This window comes from Papilio machaon, chromosome 10, assembly GCF_912999745.1.
Source record: "Papilio machaon chromosome 10, ilPapMach1.1, whole genome shotgun sequence".
Lineage (NCBI taxonomy): Eukaryota > Metazoa > Arthropoda > Insecta > Lepidoptera > Papilionidae > Papilio > Papilio machaon.
Genome location: NC_059995.1, coordinates 6,273,999 through 6,301,575, shown reverse-complemented (window position 1 = coordinate 6,301,575; position 27,577 = coordinate 6,273,999). Strand labels below are relative to the sequence as shown.

The 27,577-nt window shown below is 32.8% G+C and overlaps 3 protein-coding genes across 3 annotated transcripts; 1 reads left to right on the top strand and 2 right to left on the bottom strand.

Moving 5' to 3' along the window:
• Positions 1-473: 473 nt before the first annotated feature.
• LOC106718248 (eukaryotic translation initiation factor 3 subunit D) lies at positions 474-4,862 on the top strand. Its single transcript, XM_045679688.1, has 10 exons — positions 474-792; positions 912-1,102; positions 1,268-1,421; positions 1,676-1,785; positions 2,018-2,156; positions 2,415-2,575; positions 2,789-2,920; positions 3,201-3,407; positions 3,876-4,071; positions 4,618-4,862. The coding sequence occupies exons 1-10, from the start codon at positions 600-602 to the stop codon at positions 4,776-4,778; spliced, it is 1,644 nt and encodes a 547-aa protein (XP_045535644.1). The 5' UTR covers positions 474-599; the 3' UTR covers positions 4,779-4,862.
• Positions 4,863-5,238: 376 nt separating this feature from the next.
• On the bottom strand, positions 5,239-12,541 carry LOC106718089 (facilitated trehalose transporter Tret1). The gene is made up of 8 exons (XM_045679808.1): positions 12,222-12,541; positions 12,056-12,153; positions 11,329-11,463; positions 11,063-11,146; positions 7,203-7,481; positions 6,922-7,042; positions 6,064-6,195; positions 5,239-5,777 (listed from the first exon to the last, which is right to left on the bottom strand). The coding sequence occupies exons 1-8, from the start codon at positions 12,268-12,270 to the stop codon at positions 5,239-5,241; spliced, it is 1,437 nt and encodes a 478-aa protein (XP_045535764.1). The 5' UTR covers positions 12,271-12,541.
• Positions 12,542-20,045: 7,504 nt separating this feature from the next.
• Positions 20,046-20,980, bottom strand: LOC106718167. The gene is made up of 2 exons (XM_014512178.2): positions 20,642-20,980; positions 20,046-20,411 (listed from the first exon to the last, which is right to left on the bottom strand). Exons 1-2 carry the CDS (start codon positions 20,788-20,790, stop codon positions 20,078-20,080), a joined length of 483 nt encoding a protein of 160 aa, XP_014367664.1. The 5' UTR covers positions 20,791-20,980; the 3' UTR covers positions 20,046-20,077.
• Positions 20,981-27,577: the final 6,597 nt, after the last annotated feature.

The following is a 27,577-nucleotide window of genomic DNA, read 5'->3' as shown; positions in this document are numbered from 1 at the left end:
TCATACTCAGTGTTATAAAGAATGTATAGTCAAATTACTATTTTAAACAAGTGTCGCCACAATAAGTGTGAAATTAGTATGTATAATTTTGGTATGGTTAACTGTTAACGATTAACTTTAACTTGCGTTAAATTTTCGAAAATGTAACGCTTTAACGATTAACGAAGTTAATTTTTTAATTAACGAATTAACGATTAACGAAGTTAACTTTTCGATTAACTGTGCCCACCTGTGGTAGTAGTAAACTCTGTTAGCTGTTCACTCACTCACTCAATGTCAAGTTTTATCGCACTGTGTCGCACACATAAAATCGCAAATTTGTTTTGGCGAATGGGATTTGACTTTATGTCAGAATGGTTTTTGTTAATTTTAAAATAAATCCATTTTAATAATTTGATTTTAATTTGAATCTAAGTTCGGATTCAGTTCTAATCCAATGACATATTTCATAAGCTCTTTGCTCTTTGCCTTCAATTGTATCAATTTTTAGTGGGTAACCCCGATTATAACACAATTTTGTAAGAAAGTGTCGTGTGGCAGACTTATGTAGAAGTACAAGTTAAAATATTTACTGAATTATAAAATAAAGATTTAGCCCGATGTCTGAACACGTATTACCGGCCGAAGAGCCGATACGGTTTATAGCCCCAATTATTCAAGATAATCCTACAGGATGGGGGCCCTGCGAAATGCCGGAGCAATTTAGGGACATGCCCTATCAACCTTTCAGCAAAGGCGACCGATTGGGAAAGATTAGTGATTGGACTATGGTACAAGACAAGAAGTATCAAAGTAGGTGCTATCACAATATTCTTAATTAAGATAATATTTGGATTTCCATTAAAACATTTGAGGTTATGTCATATTGGCTTGCAGTCGGACCATATTGACAATAATTGCACATATTTCAGATAAGTACGCTTCACAGTTTGGCCCTGGTTCTTCTTACGCTTACTTCCATGATGAGGATGAGAGTACTTTCCACCTGGTGGACACGACAAGAGTACAGAAGCCACCGTATCAACGCGGCCGTGGCCGAGGACAGAGAGGCCGTGGTGCCAGAGGGGCTCGCACACCTGGTGGCATGACTACATTGAACAAGGTATTTTTAATACTTCTTAACTCCAAAACAGTCAAAGAATATTAAGAAAATATAACAAATGTTTACATCTTTTACAGTGCCATAGAGTTATTACCATTGATATAATGCAGTAAATAGGAATATAAAAAGACTAGATTAATTTGTGATATTATGGTATTTTTATAGCAACGAGACCGCAAGCTTGGTAAGAGGTGGGGTCAGCGTGGTGCCCCAATGAAGATCCGAGATGCCTCCGTCACGGTTAGGCCCACCTGGGTCACAATTGAGGACATGGACTTTCCACGCCTTGCTAAGCTTTCTTTGCCAGGCATCAAGGAAGGTTTGAAATTACATTTTTTACTCAGTGTCAATGTAATTATTTCTCATTTTTAGTTGTACTGCTCACAAAATTCTGTTACCTTAATGAATATCATAGTTTTTATAGGTAATGCATAATTTATAAAAGAAAAAAGTGTAGTAATCTTAAAGCTTTCGGTGTTGTGTTTTTCAAAGGTTTTGTCAAGACACATGCAGATTCGTTTATCTAATTTTGGTGAATATGTGAGAAAATTTAAATCAATTTGTAATATCCAGGTGAAGATATTGTATGCTGTGGTACACTGGAGTACTATGACAAGGGATATGACCGTGTCAATGTCAAGCATGAGAAGCCACTGCAGCGTATTGACCGTATCTTCCATACGGTAGGTATTTTCATTGATATACTTCCTAATTGCATGTGTAAATGAACTCTTCTATATGTGAATCAGCATGGATAGGATTCTAGTTTTTATCTCAAGTACCAACACAAATGCTGCTTACTATAGATAACAATATAGGGTAAATATTACTTTCTATTTTACGATATTAAATTACTTTTAGTGAAAGTAATTTAATTATATAGAACAAAATTGTATTTATTTTCCAATCTTACAGGTAACAACTACTGATGACCCAGTGATCAGACGTCTCAGTAAGACAATGGGAACGGTGTACGCGACAGATGCCATCCTGGCTACCATTATGTGCTGCACCCGATCTAACTACTCATGGGATATTGTTATTGAAAAAATTGGTAAGTAAAATAAGTAAACAAATATGCCCTTATATCAAGTATGCATGATATTATTTCTGCACCAGCTTACAAACCTCTAACCGTACAATAGATATGGGATTTCTCTTCCATCGTAACTTCCCTTAAAGACCTTGAGAGATTTTATTTTAGAGACCTTTAGAGAATTAGTTTTATTTGTACTTAAATACTTGCTTCACATGTTTGTTGTTTTTAATATTTTTGATTATCAATTTATCAATGTTTTTTTTATGTATCAAGGTGACAAGTTGTTTTTGGACAAGCGTGACAATACGGAATTCGACTTGCTGACTGTGAATGAGACATCAGTGGAGCCGCCCGCAGATGATGGCAACTCTATCAACTCTCCGCGCAACCTCGCACTAGAGGCCACATTCATTAATCATAACTTCAGCCAACAGGTAATTATATAGATTAATATTACACAAACTTTGCAACTGACATTTTAACTTAACGAATTTTAATATAAATCTGACTTATTATGGTGGTAGTTTTTTCTTAACTACATGCAAAATGATCAATTTTTCCAATTCATAATTGATTTAAGAAATATGTAGATGTATACGAAGAAGTATTTTTTTTTATGTTAATGGAGATATCTTAATGATGTGCAGGTGTTGAAATCAGGCGCTACCGAGCCGAAATACAAGTTCCCCGAGCCGAATCCGTTTGTGTCTGAGGAAGAGGAAGGTGAAGTCGCCTCAGTTGGCTACCGCTACCGCAAGTGGAACTTGAACAATGGTGTGGTAAGTAAAACAAACAATCAAACTTTCAGTTGACTAATGTCAAGTGAAGCATAATTCAATACATCAGGAAAAATTGCGTCCAACTTGGCTTAGCAGTTGCTGAGATTAGCGCGAAATTACAGACGTCTCGACATAGAGAAATAATAAAAATTCGTTATATTAAGACCCACCAACCCTTGTAATAGTTTTTCACAAATATTTTCCATGTACAGGCAGATCAATCATATTTCTACTGTTTTTATATGCAAATGTGAGATTATAAATTGTATATTTTTGTCAGGTGCTAATAGCTAGATGCGAGCACGATGCGGTGCTGCAAGGTCCGCAAAATGAGACGCAGTTCTTATCTATCAAAGCGCTCAACGAGTGGGACTCGAAGCTGGCCAATGGAGTCGAGTGGCGCCAGAAACTGGACACACAGCGCGGTGCTGTCCTCGCCAATGAGCTCCGCAACAACTCCTGCAAGCTTGCCAAGTGGACCGTTCAGGTAACATCATATATATTTTTCGTGCCATTTTTTTTTTTTTTTTTAGCAAACAAATGAGAAATGGTCATCTGACTATAGCGAAATGCTCCTAACTGAACCAATTTGAAATATTCTTGCACTTTTGGGCAATTACACTTTCCCCAGGTGACATCGGCTATATTTATGACTAGATTATTTTAATTCTGCGCGGACGAAATCCCGGGCAATTGCTAGTTTGCATTAACTTTAAGAGTTGTAGATACATTGACTACCTTTGAATGACAGTACAAAAAGGTTATATTCCTTTTCTACATATCTCCTCAACTGCCAAATGTATTTCCCTTGTCCATGCTTTTGTTATCAGATTGGTCAAAGGTGATAAGACGTTTCGTCTGTAGCTTTTGATTCTTCTCACTCTTTGTATCACTCGAATAGCTATGGAATCCATAAAATATGTGAATATATTGTATGTATGTGTTTGTGTGTCAGGCGTTGCTGGCTGGCTCGGACCAGATAAAGTTTGGGTACGTATCGCGAGCGCAAGTACGCGACAACTCGCGGCACGTCATCCTCGGTACGCAACAGTTCAAGCCGCACGAGTTTGCAGCTCAGATCAACCTCTCCATGGACAACGCCTGGGGCATTCTACGCTGCATCATCGACATCTGCATGAAGCAGAAGGACGGTCTGAACAACTTTTTTTTTATCACCTCTATTCGATATGTATCACGATGTTTTTTTATGTTATAAAGTGGCAAAGAGTAAGCGACCGTTGCTCAGACTTGCAGATGTGTTGCCTACCTTTAATCAACTAGGATGCATCGAACGATATTTCTCCTTCCTATACGTCCCCTCCACTGCCAAATATAATTTCCCTTCCAATGATTTATTTATAAGAAAAGGGTGGGAAGGAAACGTGGACTCAAGGAGGCCCATTTGCGCACTAAATGTTCTTGCGTACACTACCACTATTAAATGTGTACAATGGATTGAGAATACTAGTATAAAATCTTGCACATGGCAATATTGACAGTGGTAAAGCAACCTTAACAATCAAACTTTCTGTCAAACTTTTGTTTGTCAAATTAATAATATACAGCTTTATTTTTTTATTATAACTTGTTCAAAGTGAAATTATGATTGTTTACCAGATATGGTACAGTCATGACAAATATTTTAATGATTTATCGAAGAATGCAATAAATATATTAACGTTATATTTTATTTATAGGTAAATACTTGATAATGAAGGACCCCAACAAGCCGTTGATCCGTTTGTACGATATCCCGGATAATACATTCGAATCGGACGCTTCTGAGGAGAGCGGAGACGAGCCCGCGGACACTCCGTTTGCACCTCTCTATGCATACGGCAACAACAAGAGGGTCTAGTAAAAAACGATTCAGTTTTATTAATCATATAAACTATAAATGTATTACAGATTTGTATTCATTCTAATAAAATTTCTTTTCGGTCACAAATTAACGTATTTTATTTTCACTTTAATATTTGTCTATTTATAATATTTATGTATACAATTAATAAAATTGAAGAATCTTTAATAATTTGCGTTGCTTATCTTATTTTTAAATTTTTGTCTGTCCGTATTCATTTTAGGTAATCTTAGTAATGACTGAACCAATTTTGAAGAGACTCAAAAGGTAGTCGATTTGTGCGGGAAAACAAACTATTTTATTAATTCCAAGCTAAAGATATCACGGAAAATAGCTAGTAGACAAATATAATTTGATGCATTGTATTCCAGAATTAAATAAATAACAAATTTTAGAAAATTATATATTAAAAACATTAACAAAGATTTTCATAATTATATAAGTATAATAAATAATTCTAAGCATCGTCTCTCTTAGCTTGAATAGCCTCTGGTACATTCAGCACTTCCGTCTCCAAGTGCCGTGGCCCCTGCATGAAATCTTGTATCTCTTCCAAACTCTTACCTTTCGTTTCAGGAACTAGAAAATATACGAAAAACACACCAACGTACGCAATACCCGCAAATATCCAAAACACAATGTAATGTCCGAACACATCTTTTATACTTTGATATGATTTCGTCACCGTAAAATTTAAAATACAAGATATCATAGTAGCTGCACTCGATGCTACAGTTTTAACATTTATAGGGAATAATTCCGCTTGCATTATATAAGGTATTGTACCAATACCTACAGCGTATAAAATATTAAATACTAAAACCCCTATTAAAGGCACGAAAGATATCGCACTGAGGGTTGCGGAATTTATTTTGATATAATCTTGCAAATAAAAGTAGATTCCCACAGCTGTTAAAGAAAGTGCAACACCAGAACAGGACACGATCATAAGGATACGTCGCCCGAAGTATCCGGCCAGGAATGTTGCCCCCACACCTGGAAGAAAAGGATGATCAGCTCGGTGTTCCCGTCGCTCGTTTGCCCCCCTTCTCTTATAAAAAAAATGGTTTAAACAATGTCTAATTAAAAAAGAAAATACCTTTAAAGAAGAAGAATTGAAATAAATAGCAATCATCAATACGGAACGGATATAAATAAATGTAGTAGACATTATTACCCTTATCAAGTATTGCTAGTTACTATTTTTTTGTTGATGATTTTGGGCATTGAAAACACAAAATTAACATCTCCATACTTAATGTGCATTATAAATTTAACTCACCGGCTCCTAACTGGACAAAGCCATATACAATACTGACGTAAGGTCCCGATATCGAAGTGCTTTGAGTGAAGATGATTTCTAAATAAGACTGAATCGCCAAACTACCCGTCATATATTGAAATATTTTCAGACCTGGAAATAAATATGAAAACAACATTTAACGCAAGAATAACCCTGCATGCGATAGATGCAATGTTTTTCTTTTAATATTAATTATCTTTACCATTATGAAAAGATATGTAGCCTGATAACTATTGTAAAAAAGCAAACTAAAAAGTTAATAAAAAATGAACAGTCAGTTGACTATTTATATTTAGTCAATTCCAAATTGATTCATAACATTTTCTAACATAGCATTGGTACACTTTATCGTATTGTTCATTCTGAAGGTTAATATTAAAATTATAAAAATGAAGATAACTAGCTAATCGTCTTATGCAAAAATACATTCCTTTTTTCTCCTGGTGACTCAAATATCGACATAACAATATAGTACTTATCGCTGTAATAGGCGCAAATAGAGATAACGACAAATATAAAAAGACCCATATCATGAGATTGAACATTATCTAAAGCACAGATAACATACATAAGTTGGAACTCAGACACAGACTCATACAAAGTTTACAGATAAGAGATCCATCTGTTATCTATAAACTTGCTATTAATGAAAAAAATAAATGTGCATGATTACGAAATTACGATATTCTCACTATAGACCTGTATTTCATTTTAATACAACGTCTAAAACAAGTAGACAGAAAAACGTTAAATCCTGTGAAGTAATAATAATAAAATTAAAAAAGTTTAATTCGATCAATCTACTAATAAGGGGTTTTACATTAAAATTAATCGTACCTGCTATAATATACACAGCTTTCCTGTACTTAACTTTGCACAACAGTTCTTTTAGCGTTGATTTGTTTTCCATACTTTCTCTCACATGCATTCGGATTAGTCCCAACTGTTGATCAGCCCACTGGAAGAAATAAAAAAATGTAATTGCTCATACGTAACAAACAATGTAATTTAAAAAAAAATATTTTAATTTTTTAAAGTATCGTCCAAAAACAATGTTAAATTCATAATAAATTAAAAAGCTGTTCTTTTTTAATTTGGTTTATTATATGACAAATTACCTTTTGATCCTTGCATCCTTTGATCATCATAAACGCTTTTTTAGCCTCAGCATATCTCTCATCTTTGAGATGATAATACGGTGACTCTGGTATCCACAGACACACGAGCATGTTAAATATCGGCAGAGTGGTTACAAGCGAGTTGAGAACGTTATACGACACGAAGGGCCCTATGCCGTACATCGCAAGTGCTCCGAGGTTTATCATAACTTGTACGACCATGCCTAACGCACCACGCACTTCCTTGTCCGCTATTTCTGTTAAGTAAATCATTGTCACCTGAAATGTTATGCATACAGTGAAATATCTATATTCGAGTTATAGTTAAGTCGAAAAAAATGCCGTTCCCTTCCTCTGAATCCTTAAATACACGGAATCTCGAATTATTTGGACTTTGTAACACGAACACAATGTTATTTCCTTGCAAAGGCATTTTAATACATATTTATACTCGATAACTCGCATTTCAAAAATCAGACTATATAAGTCGGAGTTAGGCGAAAATTATGACGTCTTATTAAGAATTCCCCGTCAAGTACTTCATATCCTGAATTCTTGTTAAGTCTTAGGCTCAATAAGTCATTTTTTTCATATCCCTTGACAATTTTCATATAATTTTACATTTGCCCACAGGCACAGGTGGGCACAGTTAATCGAAAAGTTAACTTCGTTAATCGTTAATTCGTTAATTAAAAAATTAACTTCGTTAATCGTTAAAGCGTTAAATTCTCGAATATTTAACGCAAGTTAAAGTTAATCGTTAACAGTTAACCATACCAAAATTATACATACTAATTTCACACTTACTGTGGCGACACTTGTTTAAAATAGTAATTTGACTGTACATTCTATAACACATTAGTATTAGAGACAAGTATGAATGCAGTATAGTATATTTCATTACAAGTGCGGAAAGCCTGTCATTGCAAAGAGTTCCGACAAATGTCTACCCGAGCCGAGGCGCAGCCGAAGGTGAGGATTGATAGTTGGAACAAGTTGTAATGATAGTTCCGCACGTGTACTAAACAACTAAACAAAATTTTTAATACAGTTGCGAAAAAATTAAGCAATTTAATAGAATAATAAAAACACAATAAACTCAACTAACTAAAATGTTTGAAAAATGGCGCCAACGGTAAAAGAATACAAACAGAGATTTTTTTTGTTTTCTTCACCCATTCTGGGTAGGCAAAGGGAACTATGCCTTAACGGCCAAGTCTTCAGTAGATTATTTTTATTGATATGAAATGAAAATGAAATTTAATGAGATGAAATAAAATGAAACCTAACCTAATTCATTGAATCAAATCATTAAATCTGATATTGCAACAAATTAGGAGCTTCTTTTTAAAAATATTAGGTCCTTACATATGAAATTGGCGTTTTGTATGGGAGGAACAAAAAGTCGAATATTTTTTAATATAATATATTTAATTAATCAAAGTATGAACCATTATTTTCTATGCACTTTTGCCATCTCATAGGTAGTTCATTGATCCCTTTACTAAAAAAACCAGTCGGACGGGAATCAATAAAATCTTTGAAGGCGATTTGGACTGCCCCATCGGAGTTGAATTTTTTCCCTTGCAAGAAGTTATCCAAATTTCGAAAAAAAATGGTAATCTATTGGAGCAAGGTCCGGGGAGTACGGAGGATGTCTTAGACTTTCCAATTGAAGCTCTTCTAATTTAGTAGCCGTCTGTTGCGCAGTGTGTGGTCTAACGTTGTCGTGAAGCAGCAGTGGCGTGGAGCGATTGACCAGCCTAGGTTGTTTAGCCGCTAGCTTTTCCATCATGGTTTGCAATTGCTGACAATAGACATCAGCCGTAATAGTCTGGCCAGATTTGAGAAAACTGTAATGAACAATACCGGCACTAGTCCACCAAACGCTTGCAAGTAACTTTTTTGGGGTTAATTTTCGCTTGGGGCAGGATTTGGCTGGCTGGCCAGGATCCAACCATTGCGCTGAGCGCTTCCGATTATCGTAAAGAACCCATTTTTATCACAGGTAATGATTCGGTTTAAAATACCTTCATTATTGTGCCGGTTTAGTAATGTAACGCAACAGTCGACGCGCGTTTGCCGGTTTGCTTCAGTCAATTCGTGAGGTACCCACCTTTCAAGCTTTTTAATCTTCCCAATTTGCTTCAAGTGAATTAAAACAGTTTTATCACTAACATCGCAGCCTGCAGCTAACTCGGACGTGGTTTGCGATGGATCCGCTTCCACAATAGCCTTCAACTCTTCATTATCAACTTGAGTCTCAGGCCGTCCACGGGGCTTGTTCTGCAGATCGAAATTTCCAGAACGAAAACGTTGGAACCAAAAACGAACTGTGTTTTCTTTTGCAACACAACCGCCATACACATCATTCACCCTTCGAGTCGTTTCCGCAGCACTAGTGCCACGGTGGAACTCGTACTCGTAAATAATGCGATATTTTAAGTTTTCCATTTTGTAAAATGAGTGACGCAAACAGAAAAAAACAGAAGAAAAAAAACAAATGAATGACGGTCATCGAACCACAAATACATGAGTCTATAGCTGTACAAATTTGAATTTGGAATTCCTTACCAAAGAGGAGAAATTCGTGATTAAAGTGGCCAGTACGAAAAACGCCAATTTCATATGTAAGGACCTAATATATGCATGACTCATAGAAACTTCAATGATTTTTTTCGTAAAAATCGTGGTTAGTTTTTTCTTTTTAATAGACATAATTTTGACAGTTGGGAAGGAGAACGGACGAGTTTGGAAAAGCTAAAGGAAAAGCACGAGTAAAAAAGTGTTTTAATACAGTTGCTCAAAGAGTGGCGTATTGCAGGGACGAAGAGCGTTCGAAATGTGGGCTATACATACTCGTGCTTTTATATTCTCGTAATGAAATATACTATTTCGAACCTTCTTTTGATTTTGTCCTGTTGGTCACGTCTTTCCCGGACGCTCTGATGCATCACACTTGCACGCGAACTTCATATATATCAATTATCAACTCGTTCGTTCACCATTCGAGTCGCCGACAGTCGCCCAACACAGTTGAAGTTACGAGCGTGGCGTGGCACGTAAACTTGACAAAATGACAGCACGTCTCCAAGTTATTAATTTAACGATTAACGGACTTTTATTAACGGAAGTTGAGTTTAACGGAAGTTAACAAAAGCGTTAACACTTTTTGAAGTTAACTTAAAAGTTAATCCGTTAAGCAAAATGTTAACTTCGTTAATTAACGATTAACGGATTAACGAGTTAATGCCCAGCTCTGCCCACAGGGCCAAAAAAGTCGCAGTATAAGTACTTTTGTCCACTATTTCAAATAAATCGTGGTCATCTTAATTTTAATACAATTAATAACCAGTTAATGTATTTAAGTAACTATGCAGCTGATAAATAAATAAAATGTTTGCAGAAATTATTAATGCTAAAATCAACATAATTATTTTGCAAACAACAATAATGTCGTAAATTATAAGAATTTGTTTGTCTCTTAAAATAACCTCGTCTATTTAAGTAGTAACACTTTGTAAATTACAAATATCAGCCGTTTGATAAAATGAAAGGAGATGCGGTATTTGTAATAGTTTACCATAAAGAACACTAATTATTAATTAGTATGTATACAAATTTGTAATTAAATAAAAACAAAGCAGTCAATTACTTTTTCTATAATCATCCTTTATGTTCAAGTCAATTTATACTAACAATTTATACTGTTACTGAATAAATTTAATAATCCTCGCTGTATCTGTACAGAGTTATTGTGAAAATCAGTATTTTTAATATTCAGACTAAGAGTTTTTTTATGTGATTAAAATGCGGCCACTTTTATGATATTTATTTATAAATAATACAAATATACTTACGACCGCCGTAATCCCATTCGATATACCCATCAATATCCTAGCAACGTACATCACCTCAGGTGTTTTTGTGAATAATATCATCGCCTAAAACCATAATTAAAATTTTAGATTTTAAAAATTAAATTGTTCAAAGATCTTCCAGTCTATAAAGATTCTTGAAAAAAAATCCATAATATTACGTTAGTAAAAAGAAATTTTAAAATGACACCTAAGGTATGGAACCTTTTCGTCGTAAAACCATCTTATAGAAAAAAATTTGAACCTACCGCACCTGCAATTCCAGGCACCGCTGCACCACATATTGTTCGACGACGACCCAGACGCTCGCTCAGCACCTGCCCGATGTAACAGCCGGGCAGAGCGCCCAGCGCTGCTAGAGCCACCACCCATGATATCTGCGCCTAACATCAAACATATCACTGACCACAATATTCCACTAGACAGCCTGCTATTTCGTAGCTATTTGATTTTCCACATTTTCGGTACCCAAACTAATTATAGAATTACAAATATAGTAACGTCGGTCCTATAATCCGTTGTTTTCGGACGTTACGGTTTGGCATCGAATAATAACGTTATCAAACCCCTTTAGCATTTAGTCGCATGTCAACATCAAAAACAAATACAAATCTAAATACGTCGACTTTTAAAACTTGCCAAATATTTTGAAATAGAAATGTGTAATGGAAAAACTGTAACAACTGCATAAAGATCATAATATTTGTCGAATACTTTGCTATAAAATATTAAAAATGCAGTTGCAGAATTTGATTCATAATCTGTTGTATATATCTATATATATATATATATATATCTATATATAGTATCCTGTATATGTATATATATATATATATATATACAGGATATCATGAATCTTTAATATAATAATATAGGGTGACTAAAAAATTTAAACAATACACAATGTTATTACTTTAGCACTATGAGATTTTTTTAGTGTGTATTTAAATGCTTGTATTTTATTGAAATACGTACATTCGTCAGCTGTATATTTACTTCCCCACTTTTGATCTTTGGAATAACAGGCGATGACCATGAAATAGTAGCTCCAGTAAACGTAAACGCCAACGAAGCTGTAACAAATGCCCACTGTTAACTTTTAATTCACAAGACATAATTTAAATTTACCGCCAAAACTTACCGCAAATGCCAGCCAAATATTGTACTCTTCTATTCGTATTTTCAGTCATTTTATTTACTAGTGCTAAAACTATTAGACTAAAAAATATATTAAAAACGAATTATAAATTGCGGGTCAACAAGTGTCCGGGAGATGGAACAACAGCCGTTCATCGCCTCTCGTCCGACACTGCGTTATCATTTATAAAAGAAATTTAACGTCAAACAATACCAAAGAATACGTAATTTTATGTTATCTTTGTAAATTACTTCAATGTATTTTACAAATTGAGATATTATTGAAGAATTTTAAAATTAAGTAAACGTTTATTTTCGACTTAAAAACTAGACTTTGGAACAGCAATTACTCTTGACCTTGAAACCTAATGAAATACTATGAAGTATGAACATCGAGTTAAAAGATAAGAATTGCAGACTTTTCTTAGCAATCCTTTGTGTTAAGCTAATTGTAGTTTAAACATTGCTGGTATTCTTAGGAAAATATTTAACTAATAATTCCTAGGCTTATTTTATTTGGGCGCACATTATATTTGTATACGTTAGTTTCTATACTGTTTGCCCTACAAAACAACAGAAGAGTTTACAAAATAGTTTAAATAAAAAAATAGACTAAGGTTTCAAGAATGAAATACAAGAAACCTGGTAGGTAGTATGTAAAAAAATCCCTGAAAGTATTTACATCATGTGTGGATATAAATTTATGTTTTTAGTTTTTACTATCACTGACCGAAAACTCGGTCAATGACCCGATCGTAAACGATTCTCCACCTCACGCCACACTTTTTTTGTTTGTCCATCTTTGAGAAATTGTACTTACCTAAACACCTGGATGTGAGGTATCAAGTAGTCATGAGTAAATCAACTAAAATTTATGATTTATAGATCACGGTTCACATGTGTAAGGCAAATCACAGAACCGGCTCGCAGCTCGGCCCAATTTGTACCAGGAATAGATTTGCGATTTTCGTTTTGACCGAAAAGCGAGTCACCAGGCTGCTCGCGGCTTGTCGGCTCACAGTTATAGTACACCGTGATGAACCGTGAGCTTTCAATTTAGCTGTTGAGCCGCAGCTCATTGGTTGCAAGTCTATGTGATCTTACCTTTAGAACCAGTTCAAAGCTGATTGATTGAAAATTAATAGGTATCATACATAGATTTGAATTGGGTATGTAGGACCATAGGGTCCCTAAAGATGATTAAGGACAGACACTGGCTCACCACTACCACACTGGAGCGCAGGCGCACGTCCGCTTCGTACCGCGTTCGTCACTCAACTACCCAGAGACAGCTGTCCATTCCAGTGTGGTACATGAGACAGTGAATTGTATCTATTCCATAGACACAAACACTACATCCCTTCCTTGTTAACAAATTTTATTTTATTATTATATACAACTCAATCAACATCTTATATATATTTTTACTGTAATTATAAATTAATAATTTCCAACCAGATTGTTTCATTCATTAATGTTTGATGTATCTTCATTTAAATTTCCATTAGATTTCCATTCTCCTTCCACTCTTTTTAGATGTATAACGTTCCTTCGTAGTATTTATCCAATTTCTTCATTCCTTACCGTGACATGTAGTTTTTCTGACTACATGAGGCGTAGAGATAAATGTACTTGCAAGTTTGTCCTATCTAATTCTTTAACATAAATTTCGAGTCCTCTGGGGCAACCTCAATTCCAATTGAATGGAATTCTCTGTAGTCAGCAATAGAAGTGTTCCAATTTAATGGTAACCGAAGTGTTTCCAATTTAATGGTAACCTAAGTGTTTCCAATTTAATGGTAACCGAAGTGTTTCCAATTTAATGGTAACCGAAGTGTTTCCAATTTAATGGTAACCGAAGTGTTTCCAATTTAATGGTAACCTAAGTGTTTCCAATTTAATGGTAACCGAAGTGTTTCCAATTTAATGGTAACCGAAGTGTTTCCAATTTAATGGTAACCTAACTGTTTCCAATTTAATGGTAACCTAACTGTTTCCAATTTAATGGTAATCTAAGTGTTTCCAATTTAATGGTAACCTAAGTGTTTCCAATTTAATGGTAACCTAACTGTTTCCAATTTAATGGTAACCTAACTGTTTCCAATTAAATGGTAATCTAAGTGTTTCCAATTTAATGGTAATCTAAGTGTTTCCAATTTAATGGTAATCTAAGTGTTTCCAATTTAATGGTTACCTAACTGTTTCCAATTTAATGGTAATCTAAGTGTTTCCAAGTAAATGGTAATCTAAGTGTTTCCAATTTAATGGTAATCTAAGTATTTCCAATTTAATGGTAATCTAAGTGTTTCCAATTTAATGGTAACCTAACTGTTTCCAATTTAATGGTAATCTAAGTGTTTCCAATTTAATGGTAACCTAACTGTTTCCAATTAAATGGTAATCTAAGTGTTTCCAATTTAATGGTTACCTAACTGTTTCCAATTTAATAGTAATCTAAGTGTTTCCAATTTAATGGTAACCTAAGTGTTTCCAATTTAATGGTAACCTAAGTGTTTCCAATTTAATGGTTACCTAACTGTTTCCAATTTAATAGTAATCTAAGTGTTTCCAATTTAATGGTAACCTAAGTGTTTCCAATTTAATGGTAACCTAACTGTTTCCAATTTAATGGTAACCTAACTGTTTCCAATTAAATGTCAATCTAAGTGTTTCCAATTTAATGGTAACCTAAGTGTTTCCAATTTAATGGTAACCTAAGTGTTTCCAATTTAATGGTAACCTAAGTGTTTCCAATTTAATGGTAACCTCAATTCCAATTGAATGGAATTCTCTGTGTTCATTGACAGTGTATTAATCCAATTTAATGTATTCACATCTACTGAAAATCATTACCACCAATTTAATTTTTTGATTACCGAACTCCAACTAATGAACTTTATAACAAACAAAATTACTTAATGTCACTCAAATGTTTAAATTTAGGATTTGTACTCTCATAATGAACATAACAAATAAAAACATTAAGTCTAACATTAAACTCGAAAAAAGAGATAACAAACATAACTGACGTAACAAACACAAATTAAATCTATTACTCCGCAAACTATCTATGGAATAAAACTATTTCGTTCGAAGGCCTTCAAATGTTTAACAACTGTCAGACGAGATAAAGAATTGTAACAGTATTAATGCTTTCAAAAATAAACTTAAATCATAATCATCGCTGAACTGTAATAATCTCTCAATATTTTCTACATATATAACTTTGTCATTTCTGTCAAGTTAGATTCTCTTCTATAGTTGTGTTAAGGTTTATTTTGCTTTACATTCATCCTGTATTCTGTATCTATATTACGTATTAACCCGCAAGCCTGTATGATATACATATTTATTTTTCGGGTATATCAATAATTGTTCAGCATAGTTTAATAACATTTAAAAACTTCACAAAACATTTGTTTATAGCAAACGCTTTAAACTTACACCTTCCTTACAACGCACAGAAAAACTATAACTATTACTTTAAATAAATGCAATTACTCATAACTATTTTTTTTAAATAAAATTACGAGCACGGATTTTCAGAAGTTGTTTACGCACGGCGGTACGGTTCCGATCATATCTACTCCTTTTTTTTTTCATTGTAAGTGAAGCATTGTGTTTTTTTTTTTTTTTTTATAAATAAAGATCTTTAAACCTAAACCTAATGGTAGTCATAAAAATTAATTAAATTAATTAAATTAAAAGAAATTTACATCATCTGATTAAATGATGTACTCATCGAACAACGCCATCAGAAGTCATGTCGTCATAACAAGAACAATGTTTACATTTCCGTGCATGTGACTGTACAACCAACTTAATGGATATCTGCAATAATTAACAACTGATATAGGAGAACGGTAGGTCTTGTTGCTAACAAACATTTTACGTATAATTTAGATATATTTTGTAGTACAGAAAATACAAAACAAAACAACAAAAGTGTGAGTCATTGTCACTATCAGTGGCTGCAATGAACTCCCCTCGAAGATATACTATGATCGCCATGAATAGTACGAAGAAAAGTATATAGATTAACCCTAAATTAAGTTGAAATCTAATTTTTTTTTTCTCATTATTTTGCATAATAATATGCATTATTATGCATAAATTTCATATAAACCAAACGGCCATGCCAATAAAGTATTTACTATTTAATCACGATAATTATGTGTTAGTCAAATGCACACTTAGCTAATCCATTTCCTTTTCTTTTTGAATTGCAGTTGTTGCTTTACTAAGTATCAATGTTATCATAAGTCATAAGATCATTGGTTTATGTATGTATCAATTCACTAATCACGCAGCGTTCCGGCCGACGCCATGATGTATTATCAAGCCGGCGTATCAACAACACTCAAGCTTAATGTCAAAATTAAGTATTGAATTAAATAATTGAAAAATGTTGTATGTCGAAACTAACCCGAATAATAATAATATCATGTAGCATCGAATCTTATCCCTATTCTTTCGTTTAAAGAAAAGTTCTGAAGGGGTCTTTCCTGTTACTGAGTGAGGAGTAGAGTTATACATCATAAAATACTAATATAATGTTTCTCTTATATTCGTGTCTCTTTTTTCGCTTACACTTATTCTAAGGTACTTTAAGATATCCCTATTTTGAAGCTCGACTTCCTCATTCATTTGCGGCCAATATGGAACAGTACTAAAAGTTTAATGTTGCAATCTTCACAAAAAGTTTTAAACTCTTCATTTACAAACTGCTGGCTCATTTACAATCTGCAGTGATTGAATGTGGATAGCCCAGTCGACTAAAGAGTTCCTTCAGGATGTTAATAATTTGTGAACCTGTTATGGTCCTGGTCACAGGTGGGCACAGTTAAGCAAAAGTTAACTTCGTTAATCTTTAATTCGTTAAATAAAAATGTAAGTTCGTTAATCGTTAAAGCCTTTAATCGATGAAAATTTAACGCAAGTTAAAGTTGACAGTTAAAGTTAATTTTTGTTAATATTATAAGGGACAATCAGGCAAATGGCCATATGAATAATCTCCGAATCGCATGGACCGATTTTGTCGAGACTATCAATAGAACCTAGGCTATATTTTTTCCGCGCTTACGAAACACGGACGAACGCTAAACCTATCTATAGTTTAGTTATATTTTAAATTCAAATAAAACTTAGACGATTGGGCCGATGTACTACTGCCTGTACAATACACATGACAGCGAGCACTAGTTACACACACTTGTATACTACACTGACAATGATGGACAAATGACCTTTTCAGTCATTTTTTTTTATCGACATTCCGACGTCACGGAATTAGAGTTAACTAAATTTAGACAACACAAATTTTCTATTAAACTGTGAGACCTGGTAATATTCAAAAGAAAATAATCAAACTTTTGTGCAGTATTTACATGTATCTGTTACTATTTGCCCCGGATATTCATTTGCTCATGCTCCCACAATTGAACATTTAATTTTACGTATAATTTGGTAATATATATATATTTTTTGCTAAGGACCCACGAACAGACTTAAGTATTAACTACTTTTTTATTTATTAACATAGGTTTATCAATAACACTTCTTAACATCAGAGGGAACTTATTGTAACATTGATAAATAAACTATATAACCAATCCAGTGATACATCTCAACGCATCAAACTATACAACTGAGATGCCATCGATAACTTCTAGCATCTACTGATATATCGTCGGATCTAATGTTATATGTTAAATAAAGTTAAATTGCTCTCAGTGTACAGAGTGTACGTCACATGACCACGACATAACGAAAACAACCGATTGCGGGTGATGTCTTCTATCTTTCTTATCACCTATAAAATCGTTATAGTCAATTAGTAAGAATATGTTTTGACTTATTTTCAACGACATTCTATTAATTTTAAAACAATCTTTCGATATACGCAAAAATCATAATTACACTAACACAATTATTCTATCTCTTTCTTCATTTTTTCTCGTTTTAGCGTATACTTTTTTTTGTTGTAAACAAACAAATTATCTTCGCTATTGTAATAATGTACGTCTCTTTTTAGCAGTCGTTGCAATATCAGCTGCTTCCTACTGAAAATGTTCGATTTAAATCTAAAATCTAAAATACCTTCAATTTAATAAAAGTTCTTTTGTTTTTACTAATGCTTCTTATTTAAAAGAAGTCCGAGACACATTAAATTCAATCTAATGAATTTCATTTTGTACAATGTAATAAAATAGTTTAGAATATCTCTAATGTAATAGAAATCCAAATTATAAATGTATACTTTTCAATACTATTTTACCTTACCTTATTAGGTTTACCTATTTACGCATTCATATATCCAATTTAATGGATATCCAGAGCACTACATATCTGTATTATCTATATATATAAAAGAAAGTCGTATTAGTTACACCATTTATAACTCAAGAACGGCTGAATCGATTTTACTGAAAATTGGTGGGCAGGCAGCTCAGAACCAGGAAACGGACATAGGATAATCTTTACCCCGTTTTCTATCTTTTTATTCCGCGCGGACAAAGTCGCGGGTAAAAGCTAGTTTTAGTTAAAATGATAGCCGATTTTCAAAATACGGCCTGTACCTGTCATTTTACGTGAAATACTTAGTTGCAGTTAATAGATAATAGACCCATATTTCGTATGACACTGTCTTAGATCCTAGAACGGTTCGTTGAAGAAGATTCACAAATACCTTTGCCAGAAATATAATTATTTATGAACAAAATAAATATGTCAGTTGATACTTATTGTAGCATTTGATGTGTCTCGTTACAGAGAATATTTGATGACCAAATAGTGAGTAGATTAATATAACAGATTTAAAACATCTTTACAAATAAATCAGGCCACCCGTTGACCCCGCCTTTTATTGACGTTTCTTACACTTATGAAGATTGATATTGTAAGTACTCGAAGGTATAATAATTTACAATAATTTCAATCGTTTTTTTTTTTTTTACAATTAATTTTTTAAAGTTAGCAATTTTCTATTTTGTTTTTTTTTTTTTTTTTTTTTTTTTTCACCTCGTCGCCATTTGTAGGACCATAGGGTCCCTAAAGATGATTAAGGACAGACACTGGCTCACCACTACCACACTGGAGCGCAGGCGCACGTCCGCTTCGTACCGCGTTCGTCACTCAACTACCCAGAGACAGCTGTCCATTCCAGTGTGGTACATGAGACAGTGAATTGTATCTATTCCATAGACACAAACACTACAGGGTATATTTAAATTTACATCATTATACTTTCTTTAACCCAGAACTAGTGTAAATTTTCTTATATATGATATACTACCTGTCGCCCGCGACTACGCCTGCGCGGAATTAAAGAAAGTTTAATGAGTAGCATCCTTAGGTGTCCTTTCAGAGAAAAATCTACATCTGGCCAAATTTCATCAAGATCATTTCAGTCATTCCGGTGATACCTTCAAACATCCATCCATCTAAACATTTTCATTTATAATATTAATAAGATTCGTGATATTAGATTCGTCATTGGATATATCAGAGAACATCATAGCATAAATGGTTGGACCTATTTCATGGCATAGGGATAAAGTGAGATTTTCAGATTTTTTGTCATCAATAATCTTGTGACAACCAGGAGTAAAATATAAGAATAAAGAACAAATAAAATAAATACATTAAGCCTTTTACACTACAGAAAGACACAATGAAAAAATATACCTACAAAAAAAATTTACTTTACTCTGTCAGTCAAAACTACAGAAGTCAACATAGTTTTTGATACAAGAAAAGATTTAAATTAAGAAATGTCAATAAAAATAACTTTAAAACTTATTAAATAAATAAATTTGCAACTGTGATTATAACAATAGTTTTAATTTTTTAATTACAACTTTAGTCATCAGGCATTCTTTCAATGATTTTTCTAACTTGCATTGCAACCATGGGATTGTCTGTACAAATATCAGTAACACTGTATGGAGGTAATATTGAGACATTTCCAAATACAATATTATCATTCAACTCCGTCACTGTTAGTAGGTTTACTTTGAACCAATCCATTACTTTAGATTTTCTGGCAGCAATATCATTGTTAGAGATCTCATCTTTCAGTTTTTGAAATGGTGATGTCAACTTTTCTTGATTACTTTCAAACAGATTTGTAATTGCATGACCAGGTAACAGTGTTATTTGGAAACTATTCTCAAATGGTACCGCTAGAATAATACTAAAACAAAAGAAGAGTATTTTTAGAGTATTTATTAGGAACAAAATCTAATGTACATAAAAGAACACATAATAAATATACATAAAACATGTCTTAAAGAGAAAAAGAGGGAGGTTATGCTAAGAATGCGATAAATGAACTATTCCGTTACAATCTTGTAGACAAAAAGCTTTGTACATACATAAAAACAATAAAATAGAAAAATGTAATTGAAGGTTAATAAAATTTACCTTTTAGATATGGGATCTATAGAATGGACAAACCCCGAAAATGAGGTGTTTTTTATTAGTTCAACTGTACAATATTTGTTAACAAATTGCAAAAGAACTTCTGGATCTTCTCTTAATGTTGAATAGTTCTGAACACTTTTTTCATCCATTGTTAAATTACCTCGATACGATAACAACCAGACAGTTTTATATGGCCTTTGTGTTACTTATTACTAGTATTATTGTATATTAAAGTGGATAAATTAAAGGAAAAAAAATATTTGTAACAAATTTAAATTTCAAAACATTTCTGATCGTTTAAATGTTTGACAATCAGACATTGACAGATGTTCCAATAAAAAGAATACTGTAACCTCAGATGACTGTAACTGAACTGTAACTGACTGTAACTGAATCTTACTAAAGGCACCACAGAGTATGTAAAATTTTTATAAATCATCTAACCTAGGGTGTGTTCCGATATACACTGCGACCACCTCCGTGAAGTTGGCCCCCTCACTTTCATTTTTTTAACTTTTTTTTACGCAAATCGTTTGAGAATCGTTTGAGAGGGTTTGAGAGAAAAGAAATATCGTTTGAGAGTTCCTACTTTCTCCGTAAAAACAATTTCAAATTCTAGTGTTAAGTTGGCCCCCTCACTTTACTTTTTTTTATTTTTTTCAATGCGAATCGTTAGAGAGTCGTTTGAGAGACATTAAGAGAAAAGAAATATCGTTTGAGAGTTTTTACTTTTTCTGTAATAAATATTTTAATTCTGGGCATCGAAAGTTACAAATCGATTTTCTTTTTTTTCCGAATTAAATATGGCAATCATGCACTTGGACATTTCAAATTTATTGTGTAGGTAGAGAATGGTAAGAGAGTGATTGAGAAAAAAGAGAAATCGTTTGAGAGTTAATACTTTTTCTTAAATATATATTTCAATTTCGGAATCGAAAGTTACAGATCGGTTTTCCTTTGCTCCGAAATAAATATGGCAATCATGCACTTGGACGTTTCAAATTTATTGTGTAGGTAGAGAATGGTAAGAGAGTGATTGAGAGAAAAGAGAAATCGTTTGAGAGTTAATACTTTTTCTGAAATATATATTTCAATGTCGGAATCGAAAGTTACAGATCGGTTTTCCTTTGCTCCGAAATAAATATAGCAATCATGCACTTGGACGTTTCAAATTTATTGTGTAGGTAGAGAATGGTAAGAGAGTGATTGAGAGAAAAGAGAAATCGTTTGAGAGTTAATACTTTTTCTGAAATATATATTTCAATGTCGGAATCGAAAGTAACAAATCGATTTTCCTTTTTTCCGAATTAAATATAGCAATCATGCACTTAGACGATTCAAATTTATAATGTAGGTAGAGAATGGTAAGAGAGTGATTGAGAGAAAAGAGAAATCGTTTGAAAGTTAATACTTTTTCTGAAATATATATTTCAATGTCGGAATCGAAAGTAACAAATCGATTTTCCTTTTTTCCGAATTAAATATAGCAATCATGCACTTAGACGATTCAAATTTATGGTGTAGGTAGAGAATGGTAATATAGTGATTGAGAGAAAACAGAAATCGTTTGAGATGTAAGACTTTTTTTGAAATAAATATTTCAATATCGGAATCGAAAGTTACAAATCGATTTTCCTTTTATTTCGAATTAAATATGGCAATCATGCACTAAGACGTTTCAAATTTATTGTGTAGGTAGAGAATGCTTAGAGAGTGATTGAGAGAAAAGAGAAATCGTTTGAGAGTTAATACTTTTTCTGAAATATATATTTCAATGTCGGAATCGAAAGTAACAAATCGATTTTCCTTTTATTTCGAATTAAATATGGCAATCATGCACTTGGACGTTTCAAATTTATTGTGTAGGTAGAGAATGGTAAGAGAGTGATTGAGAGAAAAGAGAAATCGTTTGAGAGTTAATACTTTTTCTGAAATAAATATTTCAATTTCTGAATCGAAAGTAACAAATCGATTTTCCTTTTTTCCGAATTAAATATGGCAATCATGCACTTAGATGATTTAAATTTATGGTGTAGACAGAGAATGGTAATAGAGTGATTGAGAGAAAACAGAAATAGTTTGAGAGTTAATACTTTTTCTGAAATATATATTTCAATGTCGGAATCGAAAGTTACAGATCGGTTTTCCTTTTTTCCGAATTAAATATGGCAATCATGCACTTAGATGATTTAAATTTATGGTGTAGACAGAGAATGGTAATAGAGTGATTGAGAGAAAAGAGAAATCGTTTGAGAGTTAATACTTTTTCTGAAAAATATATTTCAATGTCGGAATCGAAAGTTACAAATCGATTTTCCTTTTATTTCGAATTAAATATGGCAATCATGCACTTGGACGTTTCAAATTTATTGTGTAGGTAGAGAATGGTAAGAGAGTGATTGAGAGAAAAGAGAAATCGTTTGAGAGTTAATACTTTTTCTGAAATATATATTTCAATGTCGGAATCGAAAGTAACAAATCGATTTTCCTTTTATTTCGAATTAAATATGGCAATCATGCACTTGGACGTTTCAAATTTATTGTGTAGGTAGAGAATGGTAAGAGAGTGATTGAGAGAAAAGAGAAATCGTTTGAGAGTTAATTCTTTTCCTGAAATAAATATTACAATTTCTGAATCGAAAGTAACAAATCGATTTTCCTTTTTTCCGAATTAAATATGTCAATCATGCACTTAGACGTTTCAAATTTTTTGTATAGGTATAGAATGATTAGGCAGTGATTGAGAGAAAAGAGAAATCGTTTGAGAGTAGATACTTTTCCTGAAATAAATATTTCAATTTCGGAATTGTAAGTAACAAATCGATTTTCAAAAACTTACAAATCTCAAAAATTGAAATATTTATTTCAGAAAAAGTATTAACTCTCAAACGATTTCTCTTTTCTTTAAATCAATCTATAACAATTCTCTACCTACACAGTAAATTTGAATCGTTTATCCTCATGATTCCCATATTTAATTCGAAACAAAGGAAAATCGATTTGTAACTTTCGATTCCGACAGTGAAATATTTATTTCAGGAAAAGTATCAACTCTCAAACGATTTCTCTTTTCACTTAATCACTCTCTTACCATTCTCTACCTACACAGTAAATTTGAAACGTCTAAGTGCATGATTGCCATATTTAATTCGGAAAAAAGGAAAATCGATTTGTTACTTTCGATTCAGAAATTGAAATATTTATTTCAGGAAAAGTATTAACTCTCAAACAATTTCTCTTTTCTCTCAATCACTCTCTAAGAATTCTCTACCTACACAATAAATTTGAAACGTCTTAGTGCATGATTGCCATATTTAAATTCGAAATAAAAGGAAAATCGATTTGTAACTTTCGATTCCGACATTGAAATATATTTTTCAGAAAAAGTATTAACTCTCAAACGATTTCTCTTTTCTCTCAATCACTCTATTACCATTCTCTGTCTACACCATAAATTTAAATCATCTAAGTGCATGATTGCCATATTTAATTCGGAAAAAAGGAAAATCGATTTGTTACTTTCGATTCAGAAATTGAAATATATATTTCAGAAAAAGTATTAACTCTCAAACGATTTCTCTTTTCTCTCAATCACTCTCTTACCATTCTCTACCTACACAATAAATTTGAAACGTCCAAGTGCATGATTGCCATATTTAATTCGAAATAAAAGGAAAATCGATTTGTAACTTTCGATTCCGACATTGAAATATATATTTCAGAAAAAGTATTAACTCTCAAACGATTTCTCTTTTCTCTCAATCACTCTCTAAGCATTCTCTACCTACACAATAAATTTGAAACGTCTTAGTGCATGATTGCCATATTTAATTCGAAATAAAAGGAAAATCGATTTGTAACTTTCGATTCCGATATTGAAATATTTATTTCAAAAAAAGTCTTACATCTCAAACGATTTCTGTTTTCTCTCAATCACTATATTACCATTCTCTACCTACACCATAAATTTGAATCGTCTAAGTGCATGATTGCTATATTTAATTCGGAAAAAAGGAAAATCGATTTGTTACTTTCGATTCCGACATTGAAATATATATTTCAGAAAAAGTATTAACTTTCAAACGATTTCTCTTTTCTCTCAATCACTCTCTTACCATTCTCTACCTACATTATAAATTTGAATCGTCTAAGTGCATGATTGCTATATTTAATTCGGAAAAAAGGAAAATCGATTTGTTACTTTCGATTCCGACATTGAAATATATATTTCAGAAAAAGTATTAACTCTCAAACGATTTCTCTTTTCTCTCAATCACTCTCTTACCATTCTCTACCTACACAATAAATTTGAAACGTCCAAGTGCATGATTGCTATATTTATTTCGGAGCAAAGGAAAACCGATCTGTAACTTTCGATTCCGACATTGAAATATATATTTCAGAAAAAGTATTAACTCTCAAACGATTTCTCTTTTCTCTCAATCACTCTCTTACCATTCTCTACCTACACAATAAATTTGAAACGTCCAAGTGCATGATTGCCATATTTATTTCGGAGCAAAGGAAAACCGATCTGTAACTTTCGATTCCGAAATTGAAATATATATTTAAGAAAAAGTATTAACTCTCAAACGATTTCTCTTTTTTCTCAATCACTCTCTTACCATTCTCTACCTACACAATAAATTTGAAATGTCCAAGTGCATGATTGCCATATTTAATTCGGAAAAAAAAGAAAATCGATTTGTAACTTTCGATGCCCAGAATTAAAATATTTATTACAGAAAAAGTAAAAACTCTCAAACGATATTTCTTTTCTCTTAATGTCTCTCAAACGACTCTCTAACGATTCGCATTGAAAAAAATAAAAAAAAGTAAAGTGAGGGGGCCAACTTAACACTAGAATTTGAAATTGTTTTTACGGAGAAAGTAGGAACTCTCAAACGATATTTCTTTTCTCTCAAACCCTCTCAAACGATTCTCAAACGATTTGCGTAAAAAAAAGTTAAAAAAATGAAAGTGAGGGGGCCAACTTCACGGAGGTACTGCGACCACTATAGAGTGTGACGTCAATTCAGTATACTGTGAAGCCGTTCCTTTATAGCCAGTTATACTGGTTACGATTTAAAACCAAGTCTATGACACGGTAATAATAATACCGTGAGTGAGAGAGATACAGTTATACCCAATTCCTGTGACGTGACAAAGACAGGGATAACTATCTTCTGTCCCTTTCTGCGTACCAGGCTTTGGAGTTTGTTTGGAACAAAGGTTGTCCCCTACAAGCAACCTAGGTTGTCCCTAACAAAGTTTGACATTCGTACTATTTTTCGAAAATTGTGAGTACTTAGTGGCTGTAATTGTGCAAAAATATTTTGATATTACAGTTTTAGTGAGATCAAGTGTATAAAACATGGTATACTGCTTTATTGTTGGTTGTAAAAGCCGTAGTCAGCGAAAAGAGAAAAACATAACCTTTCAATCGTAAGTACTGAAACTACGCACTTATTCACATGTATTTATACAAAATAAGGAAGAAAATACAAACTAGTTGTTTTTTACAGTCTTTGTAATGACTAATATGTTAAATTACGGGTAAAATTAGCTAAAATAAAATAGTATTTTTCGAACATTATGCGCCCAAACGCAGATGTCATTTGTGTCAAATAATATACTGTAGATCTGGGAAACAAGCGGCCATATTAAACTTCTTTTCAAATTGGTTGGTTATTACCCGTAAAAATAATACCACCATCTTGTTGTAAAAATTACCCTGAATTTAGGGGAAATAAATTGTAGTATGTATAATGTATATAAATGAAACAATTCACATTTTTTATACTATTTTCAACAGATTTTAAAAGGAGTTTTTAATTCTGGTATATGCTGTGTTTTTAAATATTTGATACTTTCTTATCCCGTTGATTTTAAAGAGTATGCTTTTTAATTTGTCCCATGTAAATTTTGTTTCTTAGAAATTACAATCAAAATAGTTTAATATTAAGTAGTTTTACATGTAGTGTTCACTGTAATGATATACAGAGTAATTTAAAATTATATGACCAGAGCTGGGCATTAACTCGTTAATCCGTTAATCGTTAATTAACGAAGTTAACATTTTGCTTAACGGATTAACTTTTAAGTTAACTTTAAAAAGTGTTAACGCTTTTGTTAACTTCCGTTAAACTCAACTTCCGTTAATAAAAGTCCGTTAATCATTAAATTAGAAACTTTGAGACGTGCTGTCATTTTGTTTAAATTACGCGCCACGCCACGCTCGTAATTTCAGCTATGTTGTGCGACTGTCGGCGACCCGAATGGTGAACGAACGAGTTGATAATTGATAAATGTGAAATTCGCGTGCAAGTGTATGCATCAGAGCGTCCGGGAAAGACGTGACCAACAGGACAAAATCAAAAGAAGGTTCGAAATAGTATATTTCATTACGAGTATATAAAAGCATGAGTATGTAATAACACATATTCCGAACGCTCTTCGTCCCTGCAATACGCCACTTTTTGAGCAACTGTATTAAAACACTTTTTTACTCGTGCTTTTTTCTTTAGCTTTTCTAAACTTGTCTTTCCCAACTTTCAAAATAATGTCTGTTAAAAAGAATAACCAACCAAGAAGTTTTTACAAAAAAAAAATTGAAGTTTTTATGATTCATGCAAATATTTCTAAAAAGAAGCTTCTAATGTTTTGATACAATGAATTAGGTTAGTTTCCATTTTATTTCATCTCATTAAATTTCATTTTCATTTCATATCAATTAAAATAATCTATTGAAGACTTGGTTGTTTGGGCATAGTTCCCTTTGCCTACCCAGAATGGGTGAAGAAAACAAAAGAAATCTCTGTTTGTATTCTTTTACGGTTGGCGCCATTTTCCAAACATTTTAGTTTGTTGAGTTTGTTGTTTTTTTTTTATTTTTCTATTAAATTGCTTCATTTTTTCGCAACTGTATCAAAAATA